Source organism: Thermobia domestica, chromosome 1, assembly GCF_964235325.1.
Source record: "Thermobia domestica chromosome 1, izTheDome1.hap1.1, whole genome shotgun sequence".
NCBI classification, from domain to species: domain Eukaryota; kingdom Metazoa; phylum Arthropoda; class Insecta; order Zygentoma; family Lepismatidae; genus Thermobia; species Thermobia domestica.
The window spans coordinates 175157643-175176037 of NC_137454.1; the positions used below are offsets into that span (position 1 = coordinate 175157643).

The following is an 18395-nucleotide window of genomic DNA, read 5'->3' on the forward strand; positions in this document are numbered from 1 at the left end:
GCAAACAGAGATTACACACTGATTGATCAACTCAAAAAAGTTTTTTCTAACATGTTACGAATGTTCAATATTCGATCCACGAAATACACGACACACACCTAGTCTATAGTCAAGTCCCTGCCAAACTCTTCCTAGCACGTCAGGTCGATATCCGCCATAGCTGCAATGATAGGCTCGCGCAATTCAACACACGGCACAAATACACGATATTTGATGAAACTTCAGAGGAGGAAATCGCATGGGATGAAGTCTGAGGATCTTGGTGTCCATTTCAAGCACACAAAACACTTTCTGTTGGCCTGCAGATGCCATATTGCTCACTTCGATAAATTGCCTCCTGGTGGACGTCTACATATCTACGCCTCTGCAATAGAAGGAGAATAAACTTTTTGAGATTATATTCCACAAAAAAAGAATATATTGGCGAGAAAAGCTCGTTACTGTCCAAATAATAAATTCATGAAATCGGAAATATCATTTTGACACACCCTGTATATGAACGGTGTCACATTTTTCTGCAAACAAAACATACAACCGTAAACTAGAGAAGGAAAACTTTCTTGAATACCATCGAAATAAAATATTTGAGTTTTACGTCCCACGATTATGCCGGCGAGGCTAAAGGAGACGGTAATGATGAAATAATGAATGAAATGGTGGGATGAAGAAAGTGGGAGGAAACGGGACCCACGCACACGGTATTTTTCCATTACAAAATTCATTTGTCGCAAGCTGGGATCGAACCAGAGACCCCAAGAACCAGAGGTGAACGCTGTACCACTGTGCCATCGAGGCGCTTAAATACCATTGAATTTTGATTCTCTTATACTTTTTCTTAAATGAGGAATAATTCGATGAATTTGCAACTATGTCTCTGCAAAATGTCTCAGCTACATCAAAGAGCAAAATGATCCTGTAGAAAGAGGAATTTACCACTAGGTAGCTTTTGGGGCTAGAATTCGATCCATTATTTACTGCATTTAAAGCATATTTTTAATACCTAGATAGAAATTCGATAAACTATACTTAACAATCATTACAAACCATATTGAGTTTTGAAAGTCAGTTACAAGAAAGGAGTTCATTTTTTCAGTTTGGGTATTCGTACACTTATTTTAAGTATCATGAAATGTTGACGGAAATCTAGTCCCTACCAGTGTTTCTTTCAGAAACTGTCTCGGGGGAGCACACTTCGTATTTCGGGGAGCACTGCTGGCACTATTCTATTTATTATTATATTATAGACGTATTATTTTGATCTCCTCCGGGAGGGCAGTGCCCCCCTAAAAACTATCTGGAAGAAACACTGGCCCCTACTATTACTGAATCCGGCAATAACTACGTAAATGATAATCGTTCACACATTATGTGACCGTCAGCTAATAAATTATCGATTTCTTACTTCAAGGTTAGCAATTAATGTTGTCGATCTTAATATCTTCCCTGGTAAGTACTAGTGCACTCTAATTAGTTTAAACCTGAATAAAGTTGGTAATTTGTTCTATAATGACTATATTTGTTCTAAACTGTTTGTACTTGAGATTTACCGTTTTATACTCAATCAAACTTATTTTATGCGTGCACAATAATAGCACGTGCTATAGTGATTACAATTAATATTATTATTATTTGATAAAAATATATAGTAGGACATCGATAACCCAAACGTCAAAAATCCGAACGCGATCCCTAGAAGCTTTTTGCATTTTTCCTTAGCACTAGCGATAAACAAACAATAGTGTTGTCCGTCGGCGTTGTGTGAAGTCACTGTTCTTACAAAAGCTCATTCATATGTAATTGTTTGTCATACATATTTTTCTTTTTATTTTCCTTTGGGCCTATACAAGTTAAGTTTTAAGTATGAGTTACAGGAACAGTGTAATTTAGTGAAGGAGCAGGCTCTTCAGAAACATTAAATGTAAGTAGCCTACGTACGGTATTGTAATTACTGTATGTACTGTATAACCACTGTATCGATAAAAGAGCATACCGTACAGTATATTTAAGTCTAAGTGGCATTTTCTTGGTCATTTTCGAAAATCCGGACAATTTGAAAATCCGAACTACCTGTGGTCCCAATTAGTTCGGATTTTCGACTTCGTACTGTACAGCTTATGACCTAAAAGCCTGTATTAGAGTAAAACATTTAATTCTTTACTTTAGTTGAACTTCAAAAGAAGTTCGCGATTCTATGAAGAATATGACTGTATAGAGGTCTCCTACATATATATATTTCATGGAGTTTCTTTTCCATTGTGAAAAGAGGTATTCAAAATTTGTCTCTTAGTACTTCGAATGGATTTAATGCATTAAAATAAACACTTAGGTAAGTCTGAAACTAGAATTCAACATCTGAGTTAGACGGAGCATAAAATACATCTAACAACAGTGACACAATAGTTGTGTAAAAATCAACTGATGTCATGCTTATGGTTCATATCGGTGATTCAAATCAATAGTTTATACAGAGATGAATAAAGTACATATAAAGAGCATATATCGTGCCCGTTATATACTTTAGGGAAAATAATTTACCCAAAACTATTTCATGATACTAAGATCAATTAATTAAAAATAATAGTAACAAGCAATCTTACAGTTCAATTTAGATTGATGATTGGTGAAAACCAGTTCGAAATATGTTGACGAACTTGATTACACAGCAAATATCAACTTGTAATCGATATGATTAATCTGTCTTAACAAACAATAATAAGACCAAGCGTAGAGATAAAATACTTCGTTCTTAGAGTGTAGCACACATATATTGGAATCTAGTTTGGCATATGACATTTTATTATTATTTTTATTATTTGTTCAATTACGTTTTTTTCTTCTTTCAAGTAGAGTTGTGGTATGGTTCTTCAGAAACTGCTTTGTCGGCTTTTCATGTATGACACATACCAACCACCAGATACATAGAGTATATGCCCTCAAGTGTAGTCAGATCAATATATGAAAACTGACTGACAGTATGTGACGAAGGTGGAGGAAGAATCTAACCAATATTTCTGCACAAAAAGGCCACACAGAGTGAGTGAACCTGTTTGTGTGTTTGTGTCATATCCCAAAACAATAGGCGTTGGTTGGTCTCTGGAGATGCTGGAGGTTATACATACACACACACACACAATGTAGTATATAAATTGGTTAACCGTAAGGAGGGTTTTCGATATATTACATACGTTTAACATACACATCAGTGAAAGTTTACATGCGCCCCCATCCCTTCAATTTCTTAAGTCTTCTTTTTCTTCTTCTCTTACATTTTTTTAAACTTGTAGTTCCTTTATTATCCTGTGTCGTGACATTGTTTCTTTTGTATTCATTTCATTCCTTTCCATTTTCCTTGGGGTCAGCTGCTATAAAAGACTCAGTCAATCTGATGTATGAAGCAGTTTTCCACTATCAACAGTGACAACTAACCCTTTTTTGCAATTCTCTCAGTTGCTCTCTACTATAGTTTTACCCCTTTTGTTTCTATACACACCAAAATACAACAATGGCTTTGAAGGTAAGTTATTTTACCTCAGTTTTCGCCTTCAGTGATTGTGTGTTTATTCCGAATCGTGTGATAGTAGTTACTACTCTCCGTTGGCCTCAGGTTCTACAAAATAGTATTTCGTGACAATGGAATATGTTGGTCGCTAAGTGTGTATCGACACCATGAACTTTATTCTACAGTAGTGTATTGTGCTCTATAATATTTAACGAAGAGTTTACCGAATAATACATAAGCTATTTCTTTCTTTCTTTCTTTTAAGAATGACGAACATCTTATTTGATTACGTTTACTTATCATTACAAAGTAATGTGAATGTATTTGATAAATAATAACCATTAGTCATAAAAGTGCATTATTCGACTCAAGAAAAAGAAAGGAATGACAATCTTAGCATAGTAAACAGGAATCGAACTTGCGACCTTCCTATTACGAGAGAGAATATACTTTAATACAGGTATGTGCAAGTTGGAATAGGGGGTGGGCCAATCACAGAGGATTACTGGCGTCAAAGAGTTGTATACTACATTGTCATAACAATAGAATGGAGAAATATTAATAGACAATGCTCATATTTAATGGACAAGTTCATTCATCGTACACTAAATCACAGGAACACAAAAAAACTGTTATAACGTTAACCAAAATATTTATAAACTAAAGAAAAGCAGAAAAATATTTTATTTATAATTTTAGTGGGGAATTTGATTCTTCGTGTTCTGAACTAGTCTTTCAATGTTCCGTAGTGCACTGAATGTTCCAACGCGGATGATATTTTCCAAGGTGGACATCAATCATCCAGGAAATATTTTATATTCAGTTTAAGATTATGTAAGAAATGTGTTTTCAATAAGGAGTCAGGAGAGCCGGATGAAAGGGTTCACTGGGCCAGAACTGACCCAGGGGCCGGCTATTGCACATGGCTGATTTAATACAAAATTATACAAATAAGTATAGATACATGTCCTTCATAGCTTATTGGTTTTAGAAAATTAGTGAGCAAGATCTTGATTCGATCCCCAGTGGAAGCCGATTCCACGTTAAAATATAGGTACTGGAAAGAAACATTCAACGCAAAATAAATCTATAAACAAACATGCAAGGACTGAATTATGAGGTAAATCCCCGGTATGAAAAAAATCATGAGATATAGACAATGTACTCTATACAGACTCTATGTATGTTCTATGTAAACTACTAACTACATTATGACGAGTACATTGTTCAAGAAAATCAAGTGCATTTTTGGTAGTTTTGGACATCTTAAAATCTCTATCTGAAGCTTTTTTAAAAGCTTAAAAGTTTTCATATCTAGATATTGTAAATAACCCTTATACTGTGAAAAACAGTGTGGTACAAACTTTATGTCTTTCTTTTCACTTAGAAATATTTGATAATTGGACTTTAATTCTCTTGTGATCTGAACGTCCCGTATTTCAAAATGAAATTTTAGTTTGTAGGGTATCGCATTATATAGGTCTATTACAATAACTGAATTACTATGATTTAAACAAGTACAATATTTAGTTAAATTAAAACCAATCATTTTCATTTGTTTCTGCCATGGAGAAACTTTTCTCCAAGAAGTGTGATATTTAAAAAAAAAAATCAGAAATGAGGAGTCTTGTTTAATGTAGTTATTTGTAAAATTGAAAGCACAGGTTGATATGAAGAAATTGTGAGAATATCTGCGTTAGTATAAGCAAGTTTGAACTTTGGTTTCGTCCACAGCAGCTTACGTGCATGTTTCGTCGGGGATCGAGTTTCGACAAATACAACTGGGGCAACCTTAAATATCTGAAACATTCGCTCTTCAATTGGTAAAATCACAAATCTTGTTGTGTACATCTAATATCTAACGAAAGAAGTCTACATTTATAAGAGCAATCCCACTGATTAACTTACCATCAGATCTCCGAAGCTCCAGGCCTAAAAACTTGGAATTTTGCACTAATGTTTTTCCTGAACTCTAAACTAGGTTATGGGTAAGTCGAGGCTATGTGAAATTCAACTGGTAAGAGAAGAAAAAAGAGGATGAACGTTGTTAGTTAGGCACTTCCTACTCGTAGAAATTTAATATTTCGTTCAATGATTCCCTGTGACTTAGGATATGGATAAGACTCCATATTGTAGAATTCACCCTCTAAGGAAGAACGGAGGGAAAATATTTTTTTCTTTTTGTAATTGTTTATTTTTAACTGCAAAGGACATACGAGTAGTTAAAGGAGTTTGGTTTACAAAAACTGCTTTGTCTGTCCGTGTGTCCGTCATTCCGCTCGGAAGACAAAAATATTCAAAAAATATTTGATGAACTACCATCAATTTTTGTCACGGTATAGGAGTCAAACTTTAGGAATCGAATTCCTTGATGAACCTTATTCATTCACCAAAAGCGGTAGAAATGAATCATTGATAACTACCGTTCATCAGTATCATTATTGATTGTATGTTATATATAATCAAGATTGACGTATTTGTTTCTCCTTGTATAGTTTAACATGTCTTTAGCATGTCTCTTGTTTGTTTTAGTGTTTATTTTATATAAGTTTCATTTTCATTTTTCATGTTTCATTTTCTGTATTGTTATGTATGTCGGTAACTCTTTAACGTGCCTAACTATATGTCATTTTTATTCTCGTCGTTAAAAAAAAAAAAAAAAAAAGATCCGACTGTAAAGAAAAATGTAAATGGTTGAGTGGAAGAAAAGGTTATGCCTTAACTCCGCCATTTTAAATAAGAAAATAAATAAATAACAAAATAAATAAATAAATATAGATCAGAAAACATAATAGATAGCGAGTAGTCGTTTTCTGTAATTGATTAAGTGTCCCAAGAATATTTTTAATATCTATCATTAGGCCAAATGTCGTATATTTCTTTCATTACACAGAATAGACGTATGATACTAAAAAGATGCAGCTCTTGGAGAGTCGAATTGTAGACATTCTTTTCTCGGGACTAATTACGTTCTGTTTGCAGAATCATGATAGTTGCTTCTGTTTCTGTTGATACCGTGGTAATAGCGTGGTCGAGGTGTCGACTGGTAGGATAAGAATGGCATATTGACATATGATGCTACATAGGTACATACGTTTGCATTCAATACTTATTGACAGGTCTTTGACCACTCAATGGTATACCGGTGAGGTATTTAGCCCAGCTGTAGTCCCTTTAGATGCGACAGCGATAACATTTTTTTTATTTGTATTCATATACATTTACTAGCTACTATATTGAAATATGATTAGAATAAATCTATCCAGTAAGGTATTTCATACTGTTTTGTGAAAATTACAATATTAAGAAAGAATAATGAGTATGCATCCAAACTCTCAAGACTTTTATGGTAGTGTCTGACAAACGAACAATTACAACTTCTGCAATTATGCATGCGTGGGCCCAGTAAAGTGTTCAGTTCGGTGTACATACCACCACAAAGAAGGATGGTTTACGAAGCACTCACTAGAAGAGTGAGCAAGCGAAAAGAATACGCATGAGGGAGTGTCAATACGCCTCGTTGACGTCAAAGATGCAAAATAAACTCAAACAAGAGCACTGAAGAGAGTCTGTACGGTCAGTATATGGAATAGCGCATATTCATTCCACAAAATTGGTGTTGTCCCAGATCATGTCACTTTGACAATAATACGTGTATGGGAGTAATTAACAGAGTCAAAAAAACTTACGCAAAAGTCAAATGGAGGTCTTCATCGTAGCTTCGAATGAATCGTTTTAACAATTTGAAATAGGCTCTTGTGACTGAAAATAATACATTTCAATGTAGGCTACATTCTACTGAAAAGTCACATCGTTTGATTCGAAAGTAAATACTCTGTCACATACAAACAACGTACGCACTTTATTTCCCTCTGTCTATGCAGTATAAAACCTAATCGTAATTGTTACTTATATCAAAATTATGTTGCCATATTTTAAGTTATATTTGAAATGAAATCTTTCAGTTTTACGTCACACATTTATGCCGGCTAGTCTAAAAGAGACGATGATGATGAGAAATGAATGCAATGGTGGAATGAATAAAGTGGGAGAAAACGGAAGAACCCTGAGAAAGCCCACGTACACGGTGTTTGTCCACCACAAAATCCACTTGGCGCAAGCAGGGACCGAACCACGGACCCCACGCACCAGAGGTAAATACTATAAGTTGTTTTAAGTTATAGGGTTTATGTATAGTGGTGCCTTCAATAGTTCTAATACTACAAAGTAAATACTACAATGCAATTTGTTGCTTACATTAACATGCATTTCGTGTCTTGGTCTCTTCAAATGAATTTAATTCATTGCATTAAGAAACTGAGAATACTTTTCAAGATCATGTAAACAGGCTAATGTTACCTTATTCTGCGGACATATTTCTATTTGTCTTCCTCTTTACTTAAATATTAACTTTCGACAGCAGAATAAGTTTATCTCTTACCTTCAAGTTTACTTTTAACATATATAAACTATATTGAAATGTATGAAAAATTATTAAATAAGAGTGCTTACATAACATCACACTGACTTTGCCTATTCATATTTTTTCAGTAAATCAGATCTTTTTTGACAATTCATTCTTTGAACGAAATTTATTTAAATGTGAAATGTCTGAAATGGAATTGGCAATACACTTGAGCATGAAAAATGTGAACAAGTCAAAGAATTTTGGATAATATATGAAGACGAAAATTTTCACTCTCAAAATGCGGACATGTCCGCATAAATGTTGACATATGGCAATTTAAGACAGTACACTATAGTTTCCCTCGAGCTCTCGTTTGAATGATATTACTCTTTGTAAAACAAGAGAACGAATTTCGTGGAGAGAGGAAAAGAAAAATGAAGTAATATATGTAGAGAGAGCACTATCTTTCCTAGTTTCCGTGTCTTGGTCTTCTGTATTTAGAGAATTTACATATGATGACAATATAATAAGAGCTATAGTTATAATGATATATATGAAGCTACAAGAATGTATTATTTGTCGATTTGTAAACTTGACAGGCAGCCAGAAACGCATGACAGCTAATTCTCCGTGGCTTTATGTTGTCTGATTGCTATAACCAAAAAGCAAGTTCTGCAGTAATACACGTATAACAGGGAGAAGTTGTGATTTAACATCTTTTTTCAACATTCCTATTAACAAACTAGCCGCACGGCTTACAGAACACGAAAATTCAATGCTGTAGAAACTGAAGCCTGTCAGCGGCTAACTTTTGTGTCCACACAGTACAAGAGATGAAAATAAAATTTATATACGTGTTCATTTGATTTCTTGTATATTAACTGCGACTATAAAAGCTTTAGTAGAAAGTATTGGTACGTATTTCCTGTCTTTCATTCTTTATTTACTCAACATTCTTTATTTACTCAGAACGTATTGTCACGAGTACTCTTAAGTGTGCAAATCTAGTTACATTTCTTACATTACTAATAATCCTACGCAGTGTTGAAGCGAACCAATTTCATTCTTACCTCTCATTAATTTCAACCCCAAACTATACATGTAAGTCTCTAACCTAAAGCGAAAGACACATTATATTTTACAAAACTCGGAGAATTTGCCGAATTCTGACAGAAATATTTTATTTACAATCGAGAGGGAATCACTCCATTATTCACAAACTATCAGTAATGATGATTGAGAATGATTGGGATGAATGATGATGATTGGGAAAAATTTACACACCACATTTAACCAAATTCGTTAATTTTACTTTACGAAAGCTATTGTTATATATATATTAAATCGTAGTACATGTGTGTGTGTGACTACTCATTTTAGGCCTACATCAACTCCAAGCATTAATGATTACGTGAGAGCGTCAATAAACATACACACCATATTATATCAAAGTGGATTGGCTATTACATAGGTAGAACTGTGAAACATTATTTTCTCCCGATGGGAAGGAAGGAGGAAGATTCAGTCTTTCGTTGCCGATTGATTTTAAATCCAAGTGATGGTATGATTGTGAAGCCTCAGAAATATGCACATATTGTATCAAAATCTAATATCTTTTTCATTCGATAGTTTCCGTGGAACATATTGTTATTTTTTAATCGGAGTGAAGAACGTTATTCAACCCTTATTCAGAAAGAGAATTCACCGTTCACTTTGACTGGTTTGAACTTCAAGGGCTGAGGAAATGTGGGGAAACCTGAAAGAAAATATTCTATGAAAATTGAACATTTCTTTTTACGAAAGTTATCACTTTTTTTAATCGGGGGAAAGAGGGTAATCCACATATTGTTCTTCAGTGATTTCAGGTCCATCCAAAAGGGGGGGGGGATTTGGAAGCCTCAAAGGAATTATTCGCCATATTGCATCAAAATCAATCGGAAAACTCATTAAGAGTCCATTTGATTAATACAGAAATCAATTGAAAAAAGATTGTGTTTTAACTTATTTTAAACATAACCACACTTAGTGCTGCTCACCAGACGAGAAGTATCTTTCGAAATCGAGTAGAGACAAGAATATAACAATTTTCGTGACGTTTTCGAGACGAGACGAGTAGCTTCATAGTCCAATGGGCAACTCTAGTTCATCCAAGTCTTAAATTATCTTAAACTCTGTTTTACTGTTACATAATTCATAGTATAAAAACTATAAATTAATAAAGCGATTGTGGAATAGATAATTAAGAGCATTTACCAACGTTTAACAGACACGCAGGTCCTTACACAATATACACCAATAATAAATATAGTTTAAATGTTATTTATATTACCCTTTTCGTGGACTTTATGTGACGCGAAAGAACTCCTATAACTTCTAGATGAAGGTTGGAAGAAAAATCTGTGCATAAAGTTTGTACATGAATTTGTACAACGAGACGAGAATTTTTTTTTCAAAAAGTGAGACGAGACTAGAATGAATCCTTCGAAAATCGAAAATCGAAGACTTCCACAAAATTTACAAGAACACACCAGGAAATCTTTATTTCTTGTCTCGTCTTGTCTCGTGGGTCACACTAATTTTGCTTGTAGTTTATGAGTTTATTCATTTTTTTCATTACGAAATTGGTTTTATATCCGACAGTACTTTACATATAGTAATCAGTCTCTGATAATAATACCTCAGAAAATTTTAAAAAATCGATATTACATACAATTAAATATCTTCTTCACCTTCGCGATAATACCTCCTTTACGATTTAGTGATTTAACTTGAAGGAAGTTTACACTAAGACGCCAAATAACTGAATTATATGCTCCAGTTGTTAAATGCAAGAAAACGTCTACCATGGAGATTTCTCAACAGAGCTTTAGTTTATGACAAGATCATTATGGAATAGCGGAAAATGAACAACGGATGAATGAAAAGAAAAAGAAGAAAAAAGATGTGAAGAATAATAGATAGTCAGCTTTTGTAGTAAAACTTGCGACAGTTTTTTTTCTTTTTTTTATTTAGTTCTTAACTTTTCTAGTTATGAAACTCCTTCACTTTTTGCTTTTTCGTTCGATTCCTCTGAGAAGGATACGGTAATTAATTTTAACTGCACTGATGCTACGAGTGTTACCGAGAATGTCAACTGCCAACAAAGACCGCAAGAAGGAATGCTATAAAATTACTTCACTCTATTACTGACCAGAATGAAATATTAGTCGCGATGAACCGTTGGAGCTATTGATTCACAAAGTTGGTCAATCTGAGCTTCATTTTCCCTAGTTTTGTCTACCGTGAACGTAAGACACAGTAGAGCAGAAAATCATTTACGTTTATTACGAGAAAGCAATAGTGTGGAAAATTAAGTATTGTATCTTCTTTTTATTTCTCTTCGTAGTTCCCCAGTAATGTGAGATCGACGTTTCTCGTAAAGCCCTCCATAACGCTCTGTCTCGGAATTCTTTCTCTATTTGACCTTTCTCCCTGAAGTTATTCTTAACCTTATTCATCTATTTCCATTTTGGTCTCCCTCTACCTTTCTTCCCATATGGTTTCATTGCCACTACTCTACTGATCACGCAGTCGTTTGTTCTCATCAGATGACCATATCATTACAATATTCTTTCTTCTATCTTCTTAGATATCTCTATAATCTTAGTTGTTCTTCTTACTCGCTTATTCCTCACTCTGTTTCTTTTTGTTATCCCACACATCCAGTGCAGCATTCTCATTTCGATATTTTTTTTTTTTTTTTTTTTTTGTCCTATGCTTTCTTTATTGACCATTTCAGCTCTGTATATTATTATTGGCCTAAACCACCATTTAAATCATCCTCGTATCCTTTACCGTTATTCCACAGTCACAGAGAATGCCACATACTTTCATCCAAATTCGCCATCCCTCTTGCATTTGTATGTTATTTCAACGTCTAAATCACCATACTTTTCAACCGACGAGCCTAAACACGTGTATTTAAAGTTTTTCACTTGTTTCAACTATTCCTCTTGTTGTCTTACTTCCCCATTTCCGTCAGCATTGTCAGCAAACATCATGCACCAGAGGATTTCATCTCTCACATCTTGAATTACAACATACATGACAACATTGAAGAGACACGAGCTTGAGGCTGATCTCTGGTGTAATCCAACCCGAAGAGGGACTTTACGTGTTAATCTCACCATACGCCTTATTTGGGTCGTAGCTCCTGTATATATATCTTGGATTATCCTTGCTTATTTTTCTGGAACCCTCTTTCTTCCTCAGACATTTCTATACTTCCAGATGTGTCGTAGGCATGTTCCAAATCAATAAAGAGGTTATGAAATCCTTTTCGATTTTCCTGATGTTTTTAAATAGTTTGTCCAAGTAGACAGATTGCGTTGTTGTATTATTTCCTGACATAAATTTATATTGTTGTTCTTCTATTGATGTTTTAAAATGAAATGAAATGAAATTAAGTTTTACGTCCCACGATTATGCCGGCTAGGCTAAAGGAAAAGGTGATGATGAGAAATGAATGAAATGATGGAATGAAGAAAGTGGACTCCTTTTTATCGCTATTCTACATCTTGTACATCTTCTATATCTTGTACATTTCTTTTCTCCTTGAAACTAAATATAATAACACCATTTCTCCACTAATTTTGCATTTTTTCCTGTACATAGATTTTCTGCATCAGATCCCATACAACATCTATACTTTCTAGCCTCAAATGTTTCCATGTTTCTACATCTATGCGATCCGAAGGTATCATTTTTCCTGTCTTTATTTTCTTTAACGCTTTCACTACTTCTTGCTGGTTTATTCTTCATGCTAATCCAAAATTAGAGTTCCATTGCTGAAAATTTTCCTAGAATTTTCCTAATTTAAAAGTTTTTCGAAATAACAGGCCCATCTCTCTCTTTGATAATGTCTTCATCCGTAAGCACCAATTTTTGGTTATCTTTCATTTGTTTAATACGAGTAATATACTTTGTTGCCTTGTCTCTCTTTTTTCTTTTTAAGCTGTGAAGCTTAAAATTCAATACCGTACCAATATTTATAAATAAAACTTTGATAAAAAAATCTTAATACATGTTAGTATCTATATATGTAGTTCAAAGAAAAAAACACTTATTTTAATTACATGAAAAGTAGTTTACACCCACAAAGTAGCATTTCCTTCTGTGTTCATATTTCTCAGCACAAGTAAAATCAATTTAAGTGAAACGATTATGGCACACTATTGATGCTTTTCGAACAACTTCACCACTCCGTGGCCAATTTTAGATATTGTGATCCTAAGAAAAAGTCTCAATAGACACAGCGATCAATCACTGATCGTTAGGCCACAATAGGGTCATTTTTTAAAACAGCTGAAGATAACGATATGCTGGATTTTGGTGAAAATGACCGAAACCGTTGTGTTGTAGATTCTCTCATTCTGAGAAAAAAGTCTCATTAGACAAGACTGTCAAACACCGACTGTTTGGCTATTACAAAGTCACATTTCTGAAAACAACCGAAGATACTGGATTTCTGTAGAAAAGACTGAAACCATGATATATTGTAAATCTTGTCATCCTGAGAAAAAGTCTCATTGAGCTCAACCACCAATCATTGACCGTTTAGCTACTACAGGGCCACTTGTGTTTTCAAAACAGCCGAAGATCACAATATACTGGTTTTCGGTGAAAATGACTGAAATCGCTACGTATTGTATATCTTGTCATCTTGAGAAAAAGTTTCAATTGGCGCAATCACTAATCACTGACCGTTTGGCCACTACGAGAACACTTTTTTCAAAGCAGCAGAAAGTAGTGATATTCCGGATTTCGGTGGAAAAGATTGACATCGTGATATGTTGTCGACATTTTAATCCTGAGAAAAAATCACAATGGGCGGGGCAAAGGCAAACCCCGGAAAACCACAAACAGGATGGTCGAACCTACCGAATGCGAACAGATGCTCAACCAACTGACCTACAGTTACTCTGTAGCCGTAACTTAACACTTTTTCTCAGGATCACAACCACTGGCGTATTAAAGGGGGGTTTCCGGGCTTAAGTTCCCGGAAATGTTATTTACTATACTAAAGTAAATTAAATATCTTGCAGAATTTTCACATTTCCAGGACTAAAGTTGGCAAAGCCCCCGAAATAAAATCGTAAATACGCCACTGATCACAACATCTACAACACATTATAGTTTCATTCATTTTCACCGAAATTCGAAATAACGCTATACTCTTCTATTTTCAAAGAGGCCCTGTAGTTGCCGAACGGTCAGTGATTGGTGGTTATATTTCACATTACTATAAACCTCTACTATGAATCTACAATTTTAAGTTTCATACTGGGTTACTGTTCTGTACATTTCTAATGTTGAAAAAAAGTGTTTGTTATCATTGTTATGACCACTAGTGCTTCTTTATTGTTGCAGACTATTTCGTAACTTGAAAATTTAAAATATCATTCAATCCCTTCGACAAATTAATTATATTTGTGTTTTAAAAGTAAAAGAGATTTGTTTGTTCGTTGTTAAGGTTGGATAAAGTTTTTAAAAAGAAAGCGTATTTTTAAAAACCTGAGCTCAATATTCCATTGCAATTTTTAAATTAGAATGAAAAATAAGCATAATGATTTACTGCGGGGAAAATGTGATAGAGCTTTATCCTCTGTGAGAAGGAGATCAATAATCACAGAAAAAAATACCACTGTATTTATATTTACAAATAATAATATCCATAAGTGTGCCGCGAGAATCCAAGTAACACCCGTAGTGTGCCGCAAGTTGAAAAAGGTTGGAAAACGCTGCTCTAAGGTGACGCCCTGTAGTCTAAAAGAGACGGATGATTAATGAACGTATATATGAAAGGATAAGTGGAATGAGGATGGGGAAAAAAGTTAGAATCCCGAGGAAATCCAAGGACATGATGTTCGTTGTCCACTACAAGCACACTGACTTAGGATCGTAAAAGGAATCCCATGCAGCAGAGATGAGCGCTTTAAAGTTAAACCACATGCCCTCCTCCCTCAACTGGAAAAACGTATGATGTGCCTCTAGTGTGGTGGGTGGGAAAAGCAGGAATACTAAGTGGATGCATTGGCCGCGAACTAAGAAAGCTTTATTTCCTTAATTAATATACTATACATTCTGTGAAAACAATAATGATAACTGTAATCATATCAATATTTTAATACTCATAAGTGAATTCCAGATTATATACACATTTTATACTTAAGGAAAATACTGAAAATACATACATTGCTACAAGTTTATTATTATTATTATTATTATTATTATTATTATTATTATTATTATTATAATTATTTCATGATTTTAATTATATTTCTATCAATCAAAACCAACATTAGTTGACAATACTCCATTAGATCGGTACTGGCGCTGGAGATCTGGACAAGATAAATATTTGTTCCTCCTTATTTCTTTTATCGACCAATTCTCCCCCCTGTGCATAGAAAACACAAGAAATTTTCAATCTCTCTATATATAAAAGAAGGAGTCTTGACTGACTGATTGATTGATTAACCCTCAGGCCAAAGCATTTAAGCCAGAAACTTAAAATTTGGACAGGGCATAGGATTTGTGATGTAAGGTTCCACTAAGAAAGGACTTTTGGAAATTCAACGGAGAATGAAGGAGTTGGATGGAATTATTATCTTAAAATTGCCATATCTCAGAATTCTTGAAGGTTAGAGACATCAAATTGGTATGTGGACTTCTTATTTAGAATTTATATTTCAGCTTTTCTTAATAATTGACCTACAAGGGAAGAAAACAAGTTTACAAGGAAAAGGGGTGGGAATTACAATTACTATAAAAAGATGTCCATAAATTGAATTCTCTGAAGGTTGGATTAATACCCCGAAAAATGGTTTGGCGGCTAACGTGTTAAGCTATCTTTCACGACCTCTTCTAACTAAGACTCTCTTCCACGTCGCAATAAAGGGTGAAAAGTATTCCAACGCTTTTACGCTTTTCAAGGTATTTCCAGTGAAGTAATAAAAGTGTGTACTTTGTGAGTGAGAAATTTTAGGAGAAGCTATACGTGTCTTTTAGGAGAAGTCTAAGCAAAGCCGTTTAACCTATAATGGTTGATACTGTGAAAGGATTGCTGCAAATGAAATATAGAATCTCAAAAAAATTCTGCACAACAAAAATGTATCAATATGAAAATTGTCATGTGCAAAATCCTTAGCTTTCTTAATAAGACACTATAGTTTAATCCAAGTATGACTTCCCCTAAATATCCTATACTTCTTCCCACTTGGCGTTAGAATTATGTTATATATTTGAATTTTCTTTTTCACATTGTGGGAAGACCATGAATCAGAGTGAAGCTGATTTCGACATTTCTCAACTCTCTAACGAAAAGGAACCATAAACTCAAATCAATTCATACATTACTATTTATGTTTCTTGCTGTCCAATTCACACATTTTATGATTCCTTTCGTAGCTAGAATCGTCCTAAGCTGCTTTGTTATGTAAATAAGTAGCGTATTGAGTTAATGCTTTGAAGTATTTAGTACTTTTAGAAAAATAAATTTTTCAAATTATTATTGACAAATTTAATATTAACTTTTCTATTATTATTATTATTATTATTATTATTATTATTATTATTATTATTTTTATTATTATTATTATTATTATTATTATGATTATTAAATTTTATATTAGTCGATTTTCTTGACGCTAAAGAAAGGCAAAAAAGAAAACACCATTCATGTTATTAAGAATTTTAGAAATATGAAAATTTATTTCACGATTTAATAAGAAATATAGTAGACGTTAAACTTTGTATTTAAATTATGCTGCAAATAAATTTACTTACGCACATAAAAATATTTATTATGCTAGAATATCAAAATTATAGGAAGAACTTCGCTCACTTTGTTCTTAATATTTTTTTGTTTCAATCTGTGTTATGTTCATTGTATCTGTTTGCTTAATCCTCTTTGTTTTCTCCGTTAATAAATTGTAAAAATGAAAAAGAAAGAAAGAAGTTCTGTTGTATACAGGGTGACCGAAAAGTAGGTATACAATACCATACTGATCAGCTCATTGCATTTTATTTATTTATTTATTTACTTATTTACTTATTTTTTGCTTATCCATCAGGTAGACTTAGTTTATTACTTGTTCTTAATGTGTTTTTACTTACATCTTAAGCTTGAAAGAACCGAAACAAATAAAGCCATAAACTAGAATGTTATATTTGATCAATGCAGGGGTGTATAGCTACTTTTGGGCCACCATGTATATTCCTAATTCATAGCTTATTTCAGTTAAGTTAAAAACCATGAACACTCGTTCAAATAAAGTTTAAACTAATTAATCCAATTAGTACCCAGTCTGTTTTCGCTGGCGATGTCTTTACTAGACTCCAATGTTTAGTTCATTTTTTTTCCTGGAAGTAAATCTTTCCGCCTTCGGTTTCTCCAAATATTAATTTTATATTAGATAAAGTTAATTATAATATTCATATGTTACTTTAAAACAATTAACTGGCGTGTTGTTTATTCCAGGTTCTTGCCTTGGTATGCTCTCTTGTCGCTGTGGCTAGGGCTGGATTCCCAGCTGCTGTCACCTACGGAGCCCCATCTGTTGCTGTAGCAAGCCCAGCCATTACCTCGCAATCTGCCAATACCCTAAGAAGCTTTGGTAACTTGGGACAAGTGTCCACTTACCACAAGACTATCGACACTCCTTTCTCCAGCGTGCGAAAGGCTGATGTCCGAGTAAGCAATGATGCTTTGGCTTATGGTGCTCCCGCTGTAGCTGCTTACCATGCTCCTGCCTACGCTGCTCCAGCATTGAGGGCTTACGCTGCCCCAGCCTTAAGAGCGTACGCTGCTCCTGCTGTTGCTTATGGCGCTCCCGCTGTAAGGACCGCTGTAGCTGCTCCTGCTGGACTCCTTGGTGTCGCTTACTCTGCTGCTCCAGCTGTTGCCACCATGACCTTCAGTGGCTACGGAGTCAACTACGCTTACTAAAGTTGTTTTACTTATCACGATAAAACATTTTCTGTGAATTCATCTTTGGTTCAATTGAAATGTGTCCTCTCCAAATTCTGTTATGCATTTCATCACTTCTATTTAAGTTCTTCTCTGTTGGCATGTTACTACTTTTTAATTAGTCACTGTTTCCTATTATTTACGATTTTCTTTTATTGGAGATGTCACATTACACCTAAACGCTGATTCCTGTACATATATGTATGTCATATGTTTATTTATATAATATAAAAAGAAATAAAGAACATTAATTAAATTATATATGAAAACAGAGTATTATTTTGTTGTACCCATACTCATGTTGAAAGATAAAGTTTCAAAATACAGGTAGGTGATATGAACCTAAAGTGGCTGTACAACGCTAGACGTACATACAAACGCATTGGATGAATATAAAATATAGGTCTAATGATGTATTTATGTCAAACACATGTTCTAATTGTTTTAATGCTTAATACATTCAACTTATTAATTAATTA

At 34.0% G+C, this 18395-nt stretch overlaps 1 protein-coding gene across 1 annotated transcript; it reads left to right on the plus strand.

Annotated features, from left to right (window-relative positions):
* The first annotated feature begins 3368 nt into the window (after positions 1-3368).
* LOC145666782 (cuticle protein 76-like) lies at positions 3369-18177 on the plus strand. The gene is made up of 2 exons (XM_081734342.1): positions 3369-3514; positions 17428-18177. The coding sequence occupies exons 1-2, from the start codon at positions 3503-3505 to the stop codon at positions 17893-17895; spliced, it is 480 nt and encodes a 159-aa protein (XP_081590468.1). The 5' UTR covers positions 3369-3502; the 3' UTR covers positions 17896-18177.
* Positions 18178-18395: the final 218 nt, after the last annotated feature.